The sequence below is a fragment of the Hyla sarda genome, chromosome 1, assembly GCF_029499605.1.
Source record: "Hyla sarda isolate aHylSar1 chromosome 1, aHylSar1.hap1, whole genome shotgun sequence".
Classification (NCBI taxonomy): Eukaryota; Metazoa; Chordata; class Amphibia; order Anura; family Hylidae; genus Hyla; species Hyla sarda.
Window position 1 is genome coordinate 81,609,568 of NC_079189.1, and position 22,241 is coordinate 81,631,808.

The window sequence follows — 22,241 nt, forward strand, 5'->3', positions numbered from 1 at the left end:
TTGTTGGCATTTTTTCTTGTGCCTTTGCCTTCTCTGGAAACTTAGCCTTAGTCCTCCCCTGATCCTTAAAGGGGTACCCCACCCCTAGACATCTTACCCCTATCCAAAGGATAGGGGATAAGATGTCTAGGGGTGGAGTACCCCTTTAAGTCCCCCCTTCAACACTCCTGGTCCTTCTCCACTATTGCACTTTTCTGCACCCCCTACCCCCCCCCCCCCCCTCAGTCTCCTTCACACTCCTCTGGCCCCTTTACCAAACCCACACTTACCTTACCTCACCCCCCACCCCCAAACAACCTCACTTCAGCCCCCCATGCCCTCCTGGTCCTTCTCCACTACACTTTTCTCCACCAACCAAACCCCAAGTTCCCCCACATTAGGTTGTAGTTCCCCCACAGTAGGTTGCAGTTCCCCCGCATTAGGTTGTAGTCCCCCCACATTACGTTGGCAGTGTCCCCCACAGACATACAACCTCCAGCCATAAACAATTTATGGCTGGAGAACTGTATGTCTGTTTACTGCCCCACTTCAGTGCTCCGACCACCGCTCCTCTGGTCCGGGGTCATGATCTACTGCTATGGCCTAGGGGCTGCTCATCATTCTCCCCCCTGCTCATTATTACCCCCCTGCTCATCATTCTCCCCCCTGCTCATTATTACCCCCCTGCTCATCATTCTCCCCCTGCTCATCATTACCCCCCTGCTCATCATTCTCCCCCCTGCTCATCATTCCCCCCCTTGCTCATCATTCCCCCCCTTGCTCATTACCCCCCCCCCCTGCTCATCATTCCCCCCTTGCTCATCATTACCCTCCCTGCTCATTATTCCCCCCTGCTCATCATTACCTCCCTGCTCATCATTACCCCCCTGCTCATCATTCCCACCCTGCTCATCATTACCCCCCCCTGCTCATTATTACCCCCCGCTCATCATTACCCCGCTGCTCATCATTACCCCGCTGCTCATCATTACCCCGCTGCTCATCATTACCCCCTTCTCATCATTACCCCCCCCTGCTCATCATTACCCCCCCCGCTCATCATTACTCCCCCTGCTCATCATTACTCCCCCTGCTCATCATTACCCCCCCTGCTCATCATTACCCCCCCTGCTCATCATTACCCCCCCTGCTCATCATTACCCCCCCTGCTCCTCATTACCCCCCTGCTCATCATCCCCCCCCCCCGCTCATCATCCCCCCCTGCTCATCATTACCCCCCACTGCTCATCAATACCCCCCACTGCTCATCATTCCCCCCCCCCCCGCTCATCATTCCCCTCCCTGCCAATCATTCCCCCCATGCTCATCATTACCCCCCTCTGTGTCACCATCCTCCCCCACTCATAATCCTCCCGTGCTCATTGCTCCCCCCTCCTCCTCCTTTTTCTATTTTTCATATTTCCTTACCTGGCCGCGCTCGGCAGGCTCAGGTGATGCGTCGGGTCTTGTGGGCTGTGACGAGTGACGTTACCGGCGGCTCCTCTGCACGGCGTCAGGGACGTCACTCGTCATTTCCTGCAGCGCTGGGGTGTAATGAAGAAAACTGCCCTGCAGGAAATAACGAGTGACGTCCCTGACATAGTGCAGAGGAGCCGCAGGAGACGTCACTTGTAACAGCCCACAAGACCCGATGCATCCCCTGAGCCTGCTGAGCACGGCCAGGTAATGAAATATAGAAAAAGCAGGAGGAGTCCGGGCCCCCAGGAGCCGCCGCTGGTCACTGTTTTAAAGTGGCCGCGGCCGGGCTATCGGGGGCCCCGATCCGCCATAGAATGCTGCCAATCACTGGCAAGTGGCCAAGATAGAGCGACAGCTCTTGAATATAGCAGACAACTAATATATGATCACAAATAAAAATAAATAAGAGAAGCGCTTGTTCAACACCATCTTCTACATGACAGATGAGGATATTTCTGGTTCCCTGATATATAATCTACATACAGTATACAGATTCCAAGAAGTTTACCCGATTATGATCTAGACAACACTTTCTACAGTACTCATAGCCTGTCCTGATATAATATGTGGACCAGTACATTGTTCTGCTTTAGCTTGGAGCTCATAAAAATTGTCTAAAGACAAATGACTTCCGTGTATTAGGATGTAGTCACTTATATATGGATAAACCACAAAAGTCCGAATTAGAATTTTTTTTTTAAGTATTGTAATAAACAGCACAATGGTTGCATAATTTCTACATAGTCGGTAAACAAAAATAGGATACAAAAAAGGGGAACACCAAAGTATTATACAGGACAAAAACAAAGGAAAAGAGTTCAAATTTACCTCAAAAAAAAAAAAAAAAAAAAAATTTAAATATATATATATATAATTATATTGATGGTCACCAGAGAGATTCCTATCTACGAAGCCCTAAATAAAGGTTGTTTGAAAGTACACACTGCCGAATTAAATACAGCTACTAAGGAGCTACAACATGTGTGGAGCCCAATACAAAAGGCTAATAGAAGCACAATCACAATGCTCCATTACGGAGGAGTACTTGTCTATGCAATATATGGGTAAGATTTAGGGACATGTGAAAAGGAACCTCTTGGGTGACCTATAGGGGACTTATATATAGAATAGATATAACAAATTATGCATTATCTATGTCAACTGCAAAACAGGACTTTAGATATTTCCCAGTGCAAACTAAATATATATATATATTATATATATAATATATATATATATATATATAATATATATATATATAATATATATATATTTATATTTATATTTATATATTTATATTTATATATTTATATTTATATATTTATATTTATATATTTATATTTATATATTTATATTTATATTTATATTTATATTTTTATATTTATATATATATATATATATATATATATATATATATATATATATATATATATATATATATATATATATATATATACAGCAACAGAAGAATGCAGCAGCACACTGCCAGCACAAGGATATAGGTGCAACATGAATATGCAGTTAAAACATGGAGAGCTATACAGCTATGGTGTAATAGATGCAAATGTGAAACTATGAAATAGTGAGGCACTTAGCTCGCAAATTTGTCTCCGCCGGCGGTCAAATAGCTTGGACCGTCCCACCTATATCCTTGTGCTGGCAGTGTGCTGCTGCATTCTTCTGTTGTTGTATATCTAGCCTAGTAGCGTGCACCTGTAGGCCAGGTCCATATAATAGTTTGGTATCAACTAAAGTGCTGGCTGACTTATTCTTTGTCTATATATATATATATTTGTATTTCATCTTTACATGATAATATTTAGTTTATAATTGCCCTTGAAGTCTGTATCTCAAATCCATACATTTCAGGAGTAGAAAGAAAAGGAGAACAATATGTACACGATGTATAAGCACTGGAAACCCTATACAAGGACAAGCAATAAAACAATAACACCATCAACCTTATGGTACTTTTTTGCCATTAGAAAGTAAAATTTCTTACTATAGACAGTACCTGTAGGCAGCAAGTGTCCCAGTTAAATTTTAACTCTTGTGCCTGAGGTACAGGAGATAGGAAACTTTATCAAAGTGCATTGGTTGTACAACAGACGGCAATCTCTTATGTAGGCCTACTGTAAGCAAGCAGCTGGTAAAATGGTGGATGGGAGGTATGCATTATTGAGGCTTCATGCCACAGTAACATTAGACTGAAGTTTGGGTCCGAGTTTTGGGAAAGACAGAAGGTTCTGGAGATAAAGGGTGGATTCATTAAAACTTGCGCAGAGGAAAAGTCGATCAGATATCTTCTTTTATTTTTGCAAAGGCCTCTGAAAAATAAAAGAAGCAAACGTAAACCAGTTGCCCGTAGCAACCTATCAGATCGCTTCTTTTATTTTTCAGAGGCCTTATTAAAAAATGAAAGAACCGATCTGATTGGTTGCTATAGGCAACTGGTCAACTTTTCCTCTGCACAAGTTTTGATGAATCTCCCCCAAAGTCACCCAGTGCATTGATGGCTGGGTTATAGTAGGCTGTAGGCTTCCTTAAAGGGTCTTCAGATTACTTTTGAAAGTCTTGATGATGGGTGACAGCTGGATATGTTGGGGTAGCAAGTTCCAGTGCATGAAGGAAGCATGGGAGAAATCTTGGAGACGATTGTGTGAGGTGCGGACAAGGGGAGAGCGCAGGTGATGGTCTTGAGAGAATCGGAAATTATGCGAGGGGCAGTATCAGGAGATCAGGTTCGAGATGTTTGGAGGGAAAATGTTCAAGACAGACTTGTGTGTCATGGGGAACAGAAGGAGGTGGTAAGGGTTTGGATGTGCAGCTTGATAGGCAGCGCAGAATGGAAGATAATGCCAAGGCAGCAGACTTGTGAGACCGTGGAGAGAGAGAGTGGAGCCATTGACTGTTATTTATAAATCGGGTGGGGGAGCAGGATGGAAGATTGTGACATATGTTAACGTGATAGAAATGTGGTTTAATGTTAAGATAAAAAACCTTGTGTTCATGATATATTTACCTAAAGCATTTTCCATATCCAAGTGCTTGGTTAAATGATTAAAGGTATATTCACATGTACAGTATCCTGTGCATATTTGATGTGCAGGATTTGAAGCTGCAGATTTTAATCCTGCCCAGCAAATATTCACAGGATACTGTACGTGTGAATAGACCCTAAGGGTGTATCTTATCATAAGGCAGGCCCTTTAATTTCAAAGGGGTTTTCTTTTTTTTTTTTTGGTTTTTACATTGATGACCGATCCTAAGGATAGACCATAAATACTAGATCAGTGGGGTCCACCTTTTTGCACCCTTCCAATCTATTTGAAGGGGTCGCGGCACGCTACTGTTTTCCTTTATTGTTTAAACTGCTCTATATAGCACAGCTCCTTACTTTTAGTACTGGATGTGCCTGGTATTACTGTACACAACCAATACCCAGAATCAAAGAAAGAAAGGGACTAGTGATATACTGTTTTTTGGGACATCCCCTATAATATACTAACTAGTAGTGTTGAGCGGCATAGGCCATATTCGAATTTGCGAATATTCGCAAATATATGGATGAATATTCGTCATATATTCGCTAAATTCGCATATTCATAATATTTTCGTTTTATTTTCGCATATGCGAAAATTCACGTATGCAAAAATGAACATATACGAAAATTTGCATATACAAAAATTAGCATAAGGTATAATTCGCATATGCGAAAATTTGCATATGCAATTTTTCGCATATGCGAAAATTTGCACGCCAGTCTCACACAGTAGTATTAGAGCCTTCGTTACACCACACAAGCTGGAAGCAGAGAGGGGTGATCACTGTGATGTGTACTGTGAAAAAATATATATATATATTCGTAATTCCGAATATATAGTGCTATATTCGCGAATTCGTGAATATGCGATATTCGCGAATAAAATTTGCATTTCGAATATTCGCGAGCAACACTACTAACTAGGGGAGATTTATCAAAACCTGTCCAGAGAAAAGGTTGCTGAGTTGTCCATAGCAACCAATCAGATCGCTACTTTCATTTTTGAAAAGGCCTCTGAAAAATGAAAGAAGCGATCTGATTGGTTGCTATGGGCAACTCAGCAACTTTTCCTCTGGACAGGTTTTAATAAATCTCCCCCACTGTCCCTATCTAATGTTAGTTTCAGTAGCTGCAGTCAATCTTAGTTAAACAGGTTAAACTACTGCAGCTAACAAAATTAACATTAGATAGGGATAGTCCGTACTTTATTGGCGATTGTCCCATAAGACAGTATATAACTAGTCCCTTTCTTTCTTTGACTTTGGGAATTATTACTTGTGTACTTTTCCCAGTTATTGGCATTATGAAATACTGGTGTCTGGGTTTTTTATTTGGTATTCATGTGTACATATTGGTCACTTTTTAGTTGTTTAGTTGTAACTTTTCAGTTTCTATTTAGTTAAACACATTGGCCTTGATTTACTATTGTAAACCCGACATATTCTGTGGGAAGTGAGACAGATTCTGGCGCATTGCGCCATAATTTGCACCAGAATTTGTGCCAGAATTGGAAAAAACCCAACCAACTCTCCATTTTACTGAGAAAACCCAAAAGGGGGTGCAGCCAGTGTGGTTACCAAAAGGTGGCGTGTCCCCGACATTTTCACAAAAACTCAACATATTTACTAAGGTTTCCACAGAAAATGTAATGGATGTGTGCAGAGGAAAACAGACAGATCAGAGCATGTGTAAAAGAAAGCAAAATATAGGGAAAAGTGCAAAATGTAGGGAAACCGTGGAAAAAAATTGTAGGGAATTAAAACTTACGAAGAAAACTACACTCCACTCTTAGCAAATCAGGGCCATTATTAAAGTTTTTCAGGGGGGGGGGTGTTATAAGGTTGCTTTCAAGAATGATCATTTACCCCCTCCTTCAATTGGGGGTACATTGGGGTTGGTAACCTTTAATATTACAGCCTTGTGTCTGGCACTCGCTAGAGCACCAGAACCCTTAATTTTCTATTAGGCTGAGGGTCAGACCTCTACCTATCATAGGTATAGGACAATAATTTTAACCCCTTAAGGACGGAGGGTTTTTAAGTTTTTGCATTTTTGTTTTTTCCTCATCACCTTCTAAAAATAATAACACCTTCAATTTTGCACCTAAAAATCCATATGATGGCTTATTTTTTGTGCCACCAATTCAGATTTGTAATGACATCAGTCATTTTACCCCAAAATCTACGGCAAAACAGAAAAAAAAATCATAGTGAAACAAAATGGAAGAAAAAACACAATTTTGTAACTTTTGGGGGCTTCTGTTTCTACGTAGTAAATTTTTCAGTAAAAATGACACATTATCTTTATTCTGTAGGCCCATATGGTTAAAAATGACACCCTTCTTATATAGGTTTGATTTTGTGGTACTTCTGAAAAAAATCATAACCACATGCAGGAAAATGTATACGTTTAAAATTGTCCTATTCTGACCCCTATAACTTTTTTTATTTCTCCATGTACAGGGCGGTATGAGGGCAAATTTTTTGCGTCATGATCTGAAGTTTTTATCTGTACCATTTTTGTTTTGATAGGACTTTTTGATCGCTTTTTATTCATTTTTTTATGGTATAAAAAGTGACCAAAAAAACGCTATTTTGGACTTTGGAATTTTTTGGCACGTACGCCATTGACCGTGCAGTTTAATTAACAATATATTTTTATAGTTCAAACATTTATGCACACGTAATACCACATATGTTTATTTTTATTTACACAGTTTTTTCTTCTTGGGAAAAGGAGGGTGATTCAAACTTTTATTAGGGAAGGGGTTAAATGATTTATTAACTTTTTTTTTTCCACTTTTTTTTGCAATGTTATAGCCCCCATAGGGGTTTATAACATGCAGTACATTTTATTCAATGGCAGGGATCAGTGTTATCGGCGGTACGGAACCCTTCTGCTGCATCCTAGCTGATCGGGACATCACGATTTTTGCGATGGTCCCGATCAGCCTGACTGGGCTGCTGGGAAGCTTTTACTTTCACTTTAGACACAGCGATCAACATTGATTGCTGCGTCTAAAGAGTTAATGCCGGACATCAGCCCGATCCTCGATGTCTGGCATTAGCCACGGGTCCTGGTTGCTTATAGAAACCGGGACCCACCGGGTATGATGCGCGCTCACCTGCTTATGAACATTCATAAACGTCCATATGCATTAAGGGGTTAAAGAACACCTTTAATGCACCTCTAAGATGTCGGAATTACATTAAAATACCCATTAAAATACCCTTTTCTTCAAAACTTTGGTCAGCGGTTTACACCTATGTTAAAGTATGCAATATTTCAAAGACAAAAATTTTTAACATTCCTTAAAGAGTACCTGTTATCAAACCATATTTTCTAAACTAACTCAGATTATATTCCCTAACTAATCCTAACAACCCTCCTGCCCTAAAAAAAAAAGATTCTGGGCGTTAAAAAACTCTGTATCATACTGTTCCCTTTGCTCACATTGTGTGAGCTCCCGGCAGGAGAAAGTGGGTGTTCCCCAGCAGGTGCGATGTCACTGAAGCCTGCGAGAGCTGTGCCTTACCATGCCCTGCATGCACTTCCTGAGTTTGGACTTCTGCAAGTCCAGGTGGAGACCAAACTAACTGTTTGACTTTGGAAGGGAACAGAACATAGCCACCTAGTAGCCGTTTTTTCAATCACATTAAAAACATATAAAGGTGGAAAATTGTAATAGCAAGTAAATAGCAAAGTGTCTTATAATTACATAAGGAACAATATATTAAAAGTTTAGTTTGGTGACAGGTACTCTTTAACTGTATATAGCTCAATAATCTGAGGTTTTCAGAAGCTGTTTAAAGATGGTCTTTGTGCACCTTTGATCACAGCTATAGCTATACAGCTATAGAATAAATTTACAGTACAGACTATATTATACTCCAGAGCTGCATTCATAATGGCTGTCAGTCAAAACAATCAACAGGCTGGATTAAATAATGAAATGACACAGTTAGTTTACATGTATTGGAGATCATTCCACCCAGAACACAGATCACCATAGTAAGTTTTGTGTAGACACTGAGCCAGGAAAGAAGGCCACAAAAATCAGAATTGTGAATGCAGCTTTAGATTACAATATGGGCTGTGATAAGTAGAAGGTAAATACTATATTTATGTAGAATATACAGTAGCTATCAATTCAGATGTTACATACATCATGGTTCTATATACAAATGAATCCCTTAGCAACCCACACATGCCTTAACATTCAAAAAGTAGTTTCCCCCTTGTTTCCACTTGTTTTTTTTCCCTGCATTTTTTTGTGTGAAAAAAAATGCCAGAAAAAACACCAGTGCAATTTCTTGTGTCTGATGTTTTTTCTGGCGTTTTTGCATTTGATTGGAAATTGCAATTTTTATCCCCTTTGGCGTTTTTTTTTTCAAAATTTGTTGGGTACCAAAAAAAAAAAAAAGGATACAGTTGTGATGGAAAAAATGTATTTAACGAAATTTATATTTTTTTTATAACAAAATTGTTTTTAATTTTTAAACAGGGATCAATTTATGTGGGCTTGCAGGGCACTAAAAATGTAGCCGACAATAATAAAAATGTAGTGTGTGTGTTTTTCACTTTTTCTTTCTTTAGTTTTTATAATTTTTAGGTAGTGCTACTACTCCCAGCATGGAACACACTGTTCCATGATGGGAGTAGTAGTTCCTGTTCTATTAGACAGATCGCTCCGGGTGTCACTCCTGACATCCGATGCAATCATCCATAATATAGCAGAGATGCGGAGAGGCTCTATACAGCACTCACATCACTGCACTGAACTCTGGCCAGTGATGTGAATAGAACATCACTCATTGATATTTTTCGCCCAGAGTGGTGATTGGCCAGATGGTGGCAGCCAATCACAGCTCTCAGCGGGAAATATGAATGAGTGATGTTCTATTCACATCACTGGCCTGAGTATAGTGCAGAGATCCCAGCACTGTATAGAGCCGCTCCATCTCTGCAATAGAAAGGACAATCACAGCAGATGTCAGGAGTGATACCCACTGTGATCTGTCCTTAACTGCAGGTACTACTCCCATCATGAAGCACGCTCTGCTCCATGCTGGGAGCTGTAGTACCTGCAGTTAAGGAAAGATCACAGTGAATGTCACTCCTAACACCCGATGCAATCATCCATAATATAGTAGAGATGTGGAGCGGCTCTATACAGCGCTCGCATCTCTGCACTATACTCCAGGCCAGCCGGTGATGTGAATAGAAATTCACATCACTATTTCATATTTTTAGCCATGAGTGGGGATTGGCCGGATGGTGGCTGAGAAATATGAATGGTAAGTGGCTGGCCGGAGCACAGAGCAGAGATGTGAGCGCAGGAGAAAGCCACTCTGCATCTCAGGGATGAAGGATGATCGCAGGGGGTGTCAGGAGTCAAACCCACTGTGATCTGTCCTTGATTGCAGGTACTACTGCTCCCAACATGGAGCACACTCTGCTCCATGTTGGGAGCTATAGTACCTGCATTAATAGACAGATTGCAGCGAGTGTCACTCCTGACACCCACTATGATCCTCCTGTATGATGTATAGATGCGGGCGGCCAGCCGCTCTTCAATGGTCCCTGCACTGACGTATATATACACCTATACAAATTTCCCACAGAGAGTTGTGATTGGCTGGAACCATCTGGCCAATCACAGCTCTCTGCGGAAATATGAATAGGTGTATATATACGGCAGTGCAGGGGACCATAGAAGAGCAGCTGGCCGCATCTATACATTATACAGAAAGATCGCAACAGATGTCAGGAGTGACACGGGCGATCTTTCAATTAGTGTGTTCCATGCTGGGAGTAGTAGTACTACCTAAAAAAAATGTAAATAAAAAAAAACACACACACACACACACTACATTTTTATTATTGTTGGCTATATTTTTGGTGCCCTGCCTGCCCGCAGAAATTGATCCCTATTTAAAAATGAATTAAAATTTCACTATAATAAAGATACATTTTGTTAAATACAATTTTTTCCATCACTACTGTATCTTTGTTAATATATTTTTTTAATGATACCCTATGAAATTTTATAAAAAAAAAAATGTATCTCCCTCACTCTTTTTGGATCCAAGTCCAAAAATAAATAAAAACCACCTGCAAAAACGCCAAAGTGAAAACCCACATATAATTTTTCTTGGCGTTTTTTACTCCCATAGACTTCTATGCGAGAAAAACGCCATGATTTCTGGGACAAAAAAAAAACGCCATAGGCTCAACATGTTGCGACTTTGCAAAACCACCAAGGAGCTGAAAAACGCAAAAAAAAGAGTGAAAAAACGGCAAAAGGATTTTTAAAAAAAATGCCAAACTGAAAAATGCAAAGTGGAAAAAGAATTTCGCAATTTCTCATTGATTTTCAGCTAATATCTGACCGCAGCATTTTTTGGTCAGATATTTTATGGTGTATTGCCTTAAGGCTAAGTTTCCCAAAAAAAAAAAAAGTGGAAACTTAGCCTTAAGGCAATACACCAATTTTTCTTCATTCAGATAACATTTATGCTAATGGATTCATAATTGTAGACATCTAACATATGATTTACATTTTACATTCATGACACTGAGGACATAGTTGAACACTTGGGCAGATTTTGATGTGCTTTAAATGCTTTGCAATTTGCACGGCAGAAACATAGAAAATAAGATTTCATTTTGTAGGATGAGATTATTCAAATGAGATAAAGGCCGCGGGATGTTTTTCCGCCTTCTCTTTGCAAAGGGATTTCATTTTTTCATCACTCTGTATATTCTACACTTCAACAGATGGCTTTTTCTATATTTTAAATGGGATTTATTTGAAAGTGGCATTTTTGGTTTCACACATTTTGTGTATAGTTTGTTAAAAATAATATATATATATTTTTTTTATTTTTATTTTTAATAATTATGATGAACATTTTTGTAATTTTGCACAGATACAGAAGCAGAGAGGAATGCCCTAAGAGAGCAGGTGTACCCCAAGCTGAGAGAATTCTGCCGAGAAAACTATGGCATGGAGTTCCAGGTAATGTACTTAGCAGATAGATCTAAAAACAATATAAGAGAGTGGATGCTTGTGGTTTGCACCACCAGTACTTTAGAGTTCTTCAGAGCCTAAAGGGGTTCTCCAGGATTAGAAAAAAACAAAATTGGAAACAGGATTAGAAAGCTTTCTTTGGGAAACAGTGACACTCTTGTCCCCAGGTTGTGGGTGGTATTGCAGCTCAATTCCATTATTAAAGTTAATTGAGCTGAGTTGTAATATCACACACAACATGAGGACAGATGGGGTGCTGTTTTATTTGAAAAAAGCAGCCATGTTTATCTAATCCTGAATACGCCCCCTTTAAAGTGCATCTCAGGTCCAAAATTATGTGCGGTTTAATGTCTTCATATATGTTTATAGTGGTGGGGCCTTCAACTTTAACAATCCAATCAAGATTTACTATAGCATGGGGTATTATCACACAAACAATAGTCACAATTAAGCAGTTTGTACAGGTTCAAGAGTACCTACTGTATAACTTTTGATGTGCCATAGCAACATGTTAGAGGTTTGTTAAATTGGAGTCAACAGACAGACAGCAGCACTCTGCTAAGTGCAGTACATGTTTATTTCTGCTCATCCCACTTGTGCCACTCATTCACTTTATTGGTGCAAATTGCAATATGCATTATCAGGTAGAAAGAGGAGAGGCCAAAAGGCCCATCTGTTTGCTAATTAAGGGAGGGGGGTTATAAAAAAAAAGACCACTAGGGGTCCCCATACCATCCAGAACATAATCTTGCCTCGCTGCAGCATCTTCTTTGTTTCAGCTGAAGCACAGGCAGGGAAAAAGTCCATGAAGTGAGGTTGGAACTAGCACTCCTCTGTGCTCACTCCTGTCTGAAAACAGAGCAACCTGCAGTGATTGGATAAAGAGACCCAGCACAGGACTCAGGGAGGAAGTGAATGTATGGTGAATGAGGGCAGGCTAAGTGCTTGCCTTGGACACACCCCTTCCTGAGCAGTGGATGTCAGAATGAGTGAGCAGCAGAACAAAGGGATTTGTGAGTCAAATACAGAAGCTAGACACATAAAAAAGACATGTAAAGCATCTGAATGAACTTGTGAGTAACATATATAAGCATTATATTTTTTATGTGATAAATGACAGGAAGGTTTTAACATTGGTACAAAAACAGTAATTCAAAGCAATGACAAAGTTACTAAACATTTTGGTCTTGTTCACAAGTATTTTATGGGTCAGACTAGGTACTGTTTTTTTACTTTGTAAATTGTTTTTAATACTTGTAATGTCACGTTTGGCAGGGATAAAGTGCATCCCTGAACTTGCCCACTCCCTCTGTCTCTGCCTACTTGCGTACCCGCCGAGAGCAGCGGGTCCACAACCACAGTGCCGGTCCCTTCCTAAATAAGTGATGGAGTCACTGGTCAAAACAATAAAATACAAAAACTGACAAAGGTTAGGAATAGCTGGAGGCACACAAAACTAACAGAAATAAACATCAATATACACACACACTAAATGCACAGTCAACGAGCCGCGTCCAAGCCTGGGGGGAACAGAGTATAATAACAGAGAGCCAAAGGGTAGTCAAAAGCCAAGCCAAAAAAGTCACAGAACCAGAATAGACAATATAAGTACTGAGATTGCTAGTTACAATCACAAGAACTTTCACAGGCAACGAATGACTGAGAAAGATTTCTTTATATATCCCTGTGCAGCTAGCAGGAGGATTCTAATTGGCTCAGCAAGCTGAACCACACCCAGAAACACAGAGGCGTAGTCCCAGCAATAAAAATAACAACAGGGCTAGCATTAACCCTATGGGTTCTGGCAGAAGCAGTCATCTCAGTACCCACCAGACCCTTACGAATCTTAGACGGTCGAAAGACAAACTTAACCACCGATGGACTATCAATCTCCTCTATCGTGTCCTCATCATGAATATCACACCATTTATTGGTGTCATCTAGCTCACAATTATCCTCAACACATTCCTCAGACTCAGGTTCAACATGAACACTTTTAGCTGGCTTCTTAGAACTCCCATATGAAACATTAGTAGAAACAACAGGTATATCAATTCCCAGTGAAGACAAATTGGTAAGTGTACATTTTTGGAAATCGGAAAATACCTGTGCGCCCAAGTGGCCGACATGATGACCACTTGGATGCGGACGCTTGACTCAGGTCCTGATGAAATGGGTATCCTCTCCACAATAGAAACACAGGCAGTTGAGGTACCGGAACCTTTTCCGCTTCTCCGGAGTAGATATTGAGTAAAGTTGCATGGGTTCCTGAGGTCATAGCTTGGTCTAAGGTGTCAGGAGAGGGGAATGTCACCAGCATATCCTTTAGGATGTCAGGTAACCCCAGTCTGAACTGGCAAATCAAAGCTGGGGTGTTCCATTTGGAAGCTACACACCACTTCCTAAAGTCTGCGCAATATTTCTCAACAGGTCTACGTCTCTGTTTTAATGTACACAGCTGAGACTCAGCATACGCAGCTCGGTCAGGTTCTGCATACAAAAGACCCAATCCTGCAAATAGTGAGTCCACCAAGGACAACTCAGGGGCATCAGGATCAAGAGAAAATACCCACTTTTGGGACCCCCTTGCAGAAGGCATATAATAATACCAACTCTTTGAGCCTCAGTACCAGATGATTGGGGTCTTATCCGAAAGTATAGCTTACAACTACCACATAAGGTTTTAAATTCTTTCCAGTGCCCCGAAAAATGTTCAGGAAGATTAACCTGAGGTTCCATAGTAGTGCGTGATGATCAAGCTCCTGGATTCTGGACAACAATCTCTGAATCACCTGCTCCTGATGCTGCAGCCTCTCTATCAAGTCCTGGTTTATTATAGACTGGGACTGAGAAGACACTTGCTGCTGAACCTTCTCAACTAAGTCCTGGTCCAACTGAGTTAGGTTCTGCATCTGACCAACCAGAGATGTCATGGGATCCATGACTAACAAAAAAACATATGCAGTAGTTGGGCCTGTGAAAATGTCATGTCGGGCAGGGATAAAGTGCAGCCCTGAACTTGCCCACTCCCTCTGTCCCTGCATACTTGCATACCCACCCTAAGCAACGGGTCCACAACCACGGTGCTGGTCCCTTCCTAAATAAGTGATGGACAGTCACTGGTCAAAACAATAAAGTACAAAATCTGACAAAGGTCGGGAACAGCTGGAGGCACACAAAACTAACAGAAATAAACCTAAATACACACACACACACACACACACACACACACACTGAATACACAGTCAATGAGTCGAATCCAAGCCAGGAGGGAACAGAGTACAATAACAGAGAGAAAAAGGGTAGTCAAAAGCCAAGCCAAAACGTCACAGAACCAGAATAGACAATATAGATTGCTAGTTACAGTCACAAAAATGTTCACAGGCAATGCATGACTGAGAAAGACTTCCTTATATATCCCTGTGCAGCTAGCAGGAGGATTCTAATTGGCTCAGCAAGCTGAACCACACCCACAAGCACAGAGGTGTAGTCCCAGCAACAAAATAACAACTGGGCTAGAAAGCATTAACCCTATGGGTTCTGTCAGAACCAGTCATGCATATGTGTCTGTCTAAAACTATGACTTGCTTTATGTCTGACCATCGGCTCTCTGATAGGCAGTATTTTCATTACATTTTTCTCTTTGTATTTAATAAAATTGGAATTTGACTGCAACATATTGGATGCGTGGCCATTGGTTTATGCATGATTACTTTTCCTGCTTTGGTATCATATAAAGAAGTGAAGTTACTTCACAATTTTTTGCTAAGAAAATTTGTGCCTGACTTTTTACGGGCAATTCCTGTATGACAAAGACTATTTCTCTATGCATGAAAAATAAGTCAAGCCTATAAAGCATATTAGTTATACAAATATAAGCCTAGAAATCACAAAGTAAAAAAAAAAAAAACAGGTATATCACTGGTCAGGACTACACAAACCGTTTAGTGGGGTTGGGACTCCACTTGTATCGCTGCTTCCCTTGCAGTTTCATCAGCGGTGTTTGGGTGTTGCATGAGGCATATATTTTCTTGTGGGCCAGAACTCATTCTATATTTTATTTTCATCTATTTTAGGTGGTGCCCACTCATATTTGATAATGTCACTTCTCTGACCTGGATTCTGCTCTGATTAAAATTTGGCTAGTCCCAACCGCATCTGAGTCTGCAGCATACACGTTACAAATCCATGGCAGAAATCCAATGTTATGCTTCAGATTTCTGCCATAATGGATTTTTTTGTAACAAAAAAATCTGTTGTGTTAATTGAACAATATTTACTTTTTAACATTGAAATAATGTCAAATTTTAGTATGGTTGAATGGACCCACTACCTGACAGATAATACCAGCTTACAACATTTCAGCCTTATGTTTTGCTAAATCTCTTAAAGAGGTACTCCGGTGGAAAACTATTTTTTCTTTTTTTTAAATCAACTGGGTGCCAGTAAGTTAAACAGGTTTGTAAATTACTTGTATTTAAAAATATTAATCCTTCCAGTACTTATCAAATGCTGTATACTACAGAGGAAGTTGTGTAGTTCTTTTCTGTCTGATCACAGTGCTCTCTGCTGACGCCTCTGTCCATGTCAGGAACTGTGCAGAGCAGGAGATGTTTGCTATGGGGATTTGCTCCTGCTCTGGACAGTTCCTGACATGGACAGAGGTGTCAGGAGAGAGCACTGTGGTAGGACTGAAAATAAATTAAAAAAAGAATGCTTATCTGGAGCATACAGCAGCAGATAATTACTGGAAGGATGAAGCAATTTACAAATCTGTTTAACTTTCTGGCACCAGTTGATTATGAAAAAAATATATTTTAAGGATTATGGTGTGAATCCAGCTTTATCTTTTCCTGCTTCCTTATTTTCTTTTCATATCTAGATTTATAAAGTCTTAGTTAAGTGTTTATTGAAATAGCACTAATTCAGATCAGAACACAGAAACTTTTTAACATGGATAATTATTTGCCAAACACTATTGATCTTCACAAGCTATCAACATCACAGCTTCTATATGAGCAGCACTGCACATAATTATAGAACTTGTACAAGGAACTTACTATATACACCACAGACTTGATAACTGGCTGGTGATAATTAATGGTAAAAATACATATTAATAGTATACATCAGGTATTCCTTATTTCCTATACACTTTTTAGATTCCCCATAATTTAGCCACTTATTTAGTAGGTAATAAGTATGTTATTGGTAGGGGTCAGATTCTTGGAGAGATAAGAATAGGATAAGAATCTGGTATAGTGAAGCACCTTACCTCTACACTGCCATTATACCTTTATTTTATTGCCACTTTTTACATTCTGCAACCTTCTCACGGACTGGTTTGCACACCAAAAGCCAGAGAATGCTAAGTCAGTACTTCGCCATAGCTCCTCTGCAATATCATCAACAGGGGTACTACAAAGGTTAAACAAAATAACTAAAACATCACTATTTTTACATATATTTCTGTTGATGTATTAATTACTTATGCTGACTGCCGTAATATGTCATACCTGACAGAGTTTCAAAGGGGATTGTTGATAGGGGCATCTGTGACCTAGGTTGATGGGTGTGCAGAGGTCTACTGTTTCCTTGATCACATCTCAGTATGCAAAGAACGGCAAATCATCTGCAGACAAAAGTAGCTGTAGTCAAAAGTCAAAGCTTGATGTAAGGGGCAGAAGAGCACTTGTCTGAATTGTAGCCAGAAAAACACAAAACTATGGCTCCTCAAATTATGGCAGAATGCCTTTAAAGGGGTTATCCACCATAAGGTGATTTTAGTACTTACCTGCCAGACAGTAATGGACATGCTTAGGAAGGATTGTCTTGGGGCTAAATGGCTATGTTGTGAGATTACCATAACACTGTGGCTAGCTTTTTGGGAACTGGTCTTTCCTTTTTGAGTTTTCTTCTTTGCCTACAAATGGCATAATTCCATTTCCTCCGTCCCACACATCAGCCACCCCACCCATTGAAACATAAATGAGCTGCTTCCATTCAAAAGACCTGTTGCATTAGTTGCATATGGATCTCTTTCCCACCAAGCGATCACTCCACCCATTGAAACAGACAGGCTCCCTGTAATCAGCTGACTAGTGAGTCAGGTCTCGGCCACATTGCAAGCTGGGAAAAATCTGAGACAACAGTCATTTTGTATGCTGTTAAAGGGGCACTCTGGTGGAAATTTTTTTTTTTAAATCAACTGGTGCCAGAAAGTTAAACAGATTTGTAAATTACTTCTATTTAAAAATCTTTATCCTTCAAGTACTTTTTAGGGGCTGTATACTACAGAGGAAATGCTTTTCTTTTTGGATGTCTCTTCTGCCACGACCACAGTGCTCTCTGCTGACCTCTGCTGTCCATTTTAGGAACTGTCCAGAGCAGCATATGTTTGCTATGGGGATTTTCTCCTGCTCTGGACAGTTCCTAAAATGGACAGCAGAGGTCAGCAGAGAGCACTGTGGTCGTGACAGAAGAGAAATCCAAAAAGAAAAACATTTCCTCTGTAGTATACAGCCCCTAAAAAGTACTGGAAGGATTACGATTTTTTAATAGAAGAAACTTACAAATCTGTTCAACTTTCTGGCACCAGTTGATTTAAAAAAAAAAAAAAAAGGTTTCCACGGGAGTACCCCTTTAAAAATAAATATTGGAGTGAAAATAGAAACATAGAATGTGTTGGCAGATAAGAACCAGTTGGCCCATCTAGTCTGCCCAATAATTTGAATCCTATCAATAGTCCCTGGCCCTATCTTATGTGAAGGATAGCCTTATGCCCATCTCTATCTTATATGAAGGATAGCCTTATGCTTATCCCATGCATGTTTATCCCATGCATGTTTCCCATGCAGGAAGACTATTCCATGCATCCACTACTCTCTCAGTAAAGTAATGCTTCCTGATATTATTGCATAAACCTTTGCCCCTCTAATTTAAAACTATGTCCTCATGATGTAGTTTTTCTTCTTTTAAATATCCTCTCCTCCTTTACCGTGTTGATTCCCTTTATGTATATAAAAGTCTCTACCATGTCCCCTCATTGTGAGAAAACCGTCACACACAGGTACAGACACTATATTATGAACTACACTAACTTTACAGCCCCTGTAGCATAGTCAAAAAAAAAAAAAAAATCCTGGAATACCCCATTAAACTTACATTCAACTCTGCAGTAATTTGAGAGGCCACAGTACTGACCGACTGCCGTTTACTCAAAATTTGTTGGCAATGCCGATTAAAATGAGTGGGTTGTCAAGGTCTGTTCTAGATTGCCACTAGTGAGTTTTGATCATGTGCATATCAACATAGACCGGGATCTCGCTGCAGATATAAATGTTGACCACTGATGAAACCCAAGTCTGGCTCAATCCAGAAGCGGAGCAGTCCAAAAGTCTATACATAAAGAGACAGGAGATGGCACTCACTCAGATTAAATCCAAAAAATATCTGTTTGTTAAAAGTGCAACACTATCCCACAGACTTGTAGGTTTGCAGAGCCGGCAAGTCTGTTGGATGGAGTTGCACCTTTAACAAACAAAGATATTTTTTATATTGAATCTGGGTTCCATCTTCTGTCTCTTCATGTAGAGACTATTCAGACTTTAAAGTGTTATATATATATATATATGCCTCCATTATTAGCATACCCATAGCAGTCATGAACATAGGGTAAATAGGCACAATATACTAATTGTAGGTTCACATTTATGTTGAAGGTTCCTTCTTAAAAGGAAGATGTCATCCGTTTCATGTTGCCTTAATAAGGAGTCGTTGAGGCGTTCCTTGTTAGCTTCTGCCTGATTTGAGAGATAAATCTCTTTATAACCAAACAGGGAGAGATCTATCAAATAAGGTGGGGAGGGGGGATACACTGTCGACGACCACCCTGAAGACATGTGGAACTGGTAGTTTGAAAGTGATGATATGTTCCCTTAAAGGGGTAATCTCTTGGGGAAAAAAATTAAATCAACTGGTGCCAGAAAGCAAAAGATAAAAGTAAAAGTAAAAAATAGATTTGTAAATTACTTCTATTTAAAAATCTTAATCCTTTCAGTACTTATCAGCTGCTGTATGCTCTAGAGCAAGTTGCATTTCTTTCTGGAATTCTTTTCAGTCTGACCACAGTGCTCTCTGCTGACACCTCTGTCCATGTCAGGAACTATCCAGAGTACAAGCAAATCTCTCCTGCTCTGGACAGTTCCTGATATGGACCGATGTGTCAGAAGAGAGCACTGTGGTCTGACAGAAAAGAACTCCAAAAAGAAATACAACTTCCCATGGAGCATACAGCAGCCGATAAGTAATTCACAAATCTGTTTAACTTTCTGGCACCAGTTAATTAAAAAATAATAATAATAATAATAATAATAATAATTCCACAGGTCCTTTAAGTCTCTGTAGCATATTCTGTCAACAAAATCCAAAAGTAAATTACTGGTAAAATTCTGGTAAAATTATGTGCACAATGATGAAAACCCATTGGACCCCATTATATTCAGAGGGGTCCATGAGTTGGTGATAGATAGATACAACACTTTCATTATTTTCAGTTCTCTGTCCCTATGACGGAGAAGAAAACTGGAAGATATGAACACCGATGTGAAGTTTGCCTATGGATTACTCATGTGCTTCAGTGATCTGGAGGACAACATGGAGTAGATATAGATTAGAGGATTAACCATGTAATTAGGAATTTAAGAAAAGTATCTCTTAACTACATGATATTCATTAGTATTATGTGCAAAGACCAGAAGGCTGTAGCATCAGTGTTTGTTCACACATGGTGCTTAAAAATAGAGTACTTTAACAGTATATGACCTTTATGATGATATATAGTGATAGATGTTCCACAAGTATTCTTTGTTAACCCCTTATGTTTTTCTGTTTTTTTTTCATTATTACATTCCAAGAGCCTTAACTTTTGTCCCTTCGATGTAGTCATAAGAGGGCTTGTTTTTTTGCATGGCAAGATATAGTTTTTTACCCACCAGTTTAAAGGCATGACTTGTGAGGGGCTATTATATGGCAGGACTTAAAGCGTACCTCTCATTAAGTTATTTTTTTTTTATACTGTCCCTACCTGTTCTCTAAATAGCCCTAATGCACTTTCTGTCTTTAAAGAAAAAAATGTCACCTCATAAATCCGCCTTTTAGCACTTTTTTAGTGCTCATTTACAATGTAAGCTTCTGGCCGGAGGAAGTAGCCGTTCACCAGCAGGCGCGAGGACACTGAAGCATACAGTGAGCCTGCTTCCGCCCTCTCCTCTTCTATGCTGTCGGGAGCGTGCATAGAAATTTCAACCAATCACACTGGACAGGGACGTGCACACATAGGAGTGAAAGGGGGCTGGAGCCCCTGCCCTTTTCCTCACCTGCCCCTCTAGTGCCCTCACAAAAGGAGCTGCAGACTCAAGGTGACAGGTTCAGTAAAAAGGATCCATTGCTGGGGAGATTTGTATGTGGTTTAATGAAGGGTGCTGTGCCCTCCCTGCAGCAAGGGGGCGCCACTTACCCTGTCATTATCTGCCATTTCTCTGCTCCTCTCCACACGGAGGAGACAGGATCAGAGGAGGTAGAGAGAAGCCCCGCCCACAGTCTGCCCGGTCAGAAACTTCAGTCTTTACAGAGGGGGATGGAGCCCTTACTTATTGTAAGTGATCATGTATAGATGTGAGTGATTTTATGTCAGTGTGTCTGTATGATGTGTATATGTGTGTGTGTGTGTATCTCTATGTATATGCCTGTGCAGAGAGGGATGGCTGGGGCCTTAGTGTAAGTGACTGTGTATATATTGAGTGACTGTATGTCAGTGTGATGTGTATATATGTGTGTGTGTGTGTGTGTGTGTGTGTGTATCTCTATGTATGTGCCTGTGCAGAGAGGGATGGCTGGGCCCTTAGTATAAGTGACTGTGTGTATATGTGAGTGATTGTATGTCAGTGTGTCTGTATGATGTGTATATATGTGTGTGTGTATCTCTATGTATGTGCCTATATATGTGAGCAAGTGAATCTTTGTATGTGTGTATGCATGTATGTGTTTGTGTAAATATATATATATATATATATATATATATATATATATATATATATGTGTAAGTGGTGAATCTATGTATATGTGTATATATATATATATATATATATATATATATATATATATATATATATGAGCAAGTGAATCTATGTATGTGTGTATATATCTGTGAGTGATTGTATGTGTGTACCTGTATGTATGATGTGCTTATTGGCTATATCTTTTAGTATATATTCCATGTTATATGTGTGTCTGTGTATTTATGTTTCTATATGTATATTTGTACTTGTATGTATGTGTCAAAGTGTCTCTTTGTATGTGTGTATATTACATATGTATTACATATGTACTAGGTAATAACTATGTAAGCACAGTATATAGGGAATTTATGGAAGCACAGTATATATTTCCTTATATTGGAACATTATATTTTTATGTATGCTGGCACTGTGTATAGATCCTTAGGGTGCGTTCACATGTGCCTATTTTTGCTGCAGATCTGCTGCAGATTTTGCTTCCCATTGACAATGGGAAGAGAAATCTGCTAAAGCAAATATGCAGCAGAAAATACGCACTTGTGAACGCACCCTTAGTGGTGGCACAGTATAGTTAAATAATAGTGGCACAGTATATAGTTCATTAATGGTGGCACAGTATATAGGGAATTA

The 22,241-nt window shown here is 39.8% G+C and overlaps 1 protein-coding gene across 5 annotated transcripts in view; it reads left to right on the forward strand.

Moving 5' to 3' along the window:
- The window catches only part of NWD2 (NACHT and WD repeat domain containing 2), a 328,260-nt gene that overhangs the window by 115,571 nt on the left and 190,448 nt on the right, over nucleotides 1–22,241 (forward strand). For 3 of the 5 annotated variants that reach the window (XM_056556307.1, XM_056556317.1, XM_056556298.1), the window contains one exon: nucleotides 11,435–11,523. In XM_056556307.1, coding sequence (XP_056412282.1) covers nucleotides 11,512–11,523 — 12 coding nt within the window. In that variant the 5' untranslated portion in view covers nucleotides 11,435–11,511. Of the gene's footprint in view, nucleotides 1–4,102; nucleotides 4,123–4,270; nucleotides 4,385–11,434; nucleotides 11,524–22,241 lie in introns of those variants that run through there. The other 2 variants (XM_056556324.1, XM_056556334.1) reach the window with 2 other exon arrangements.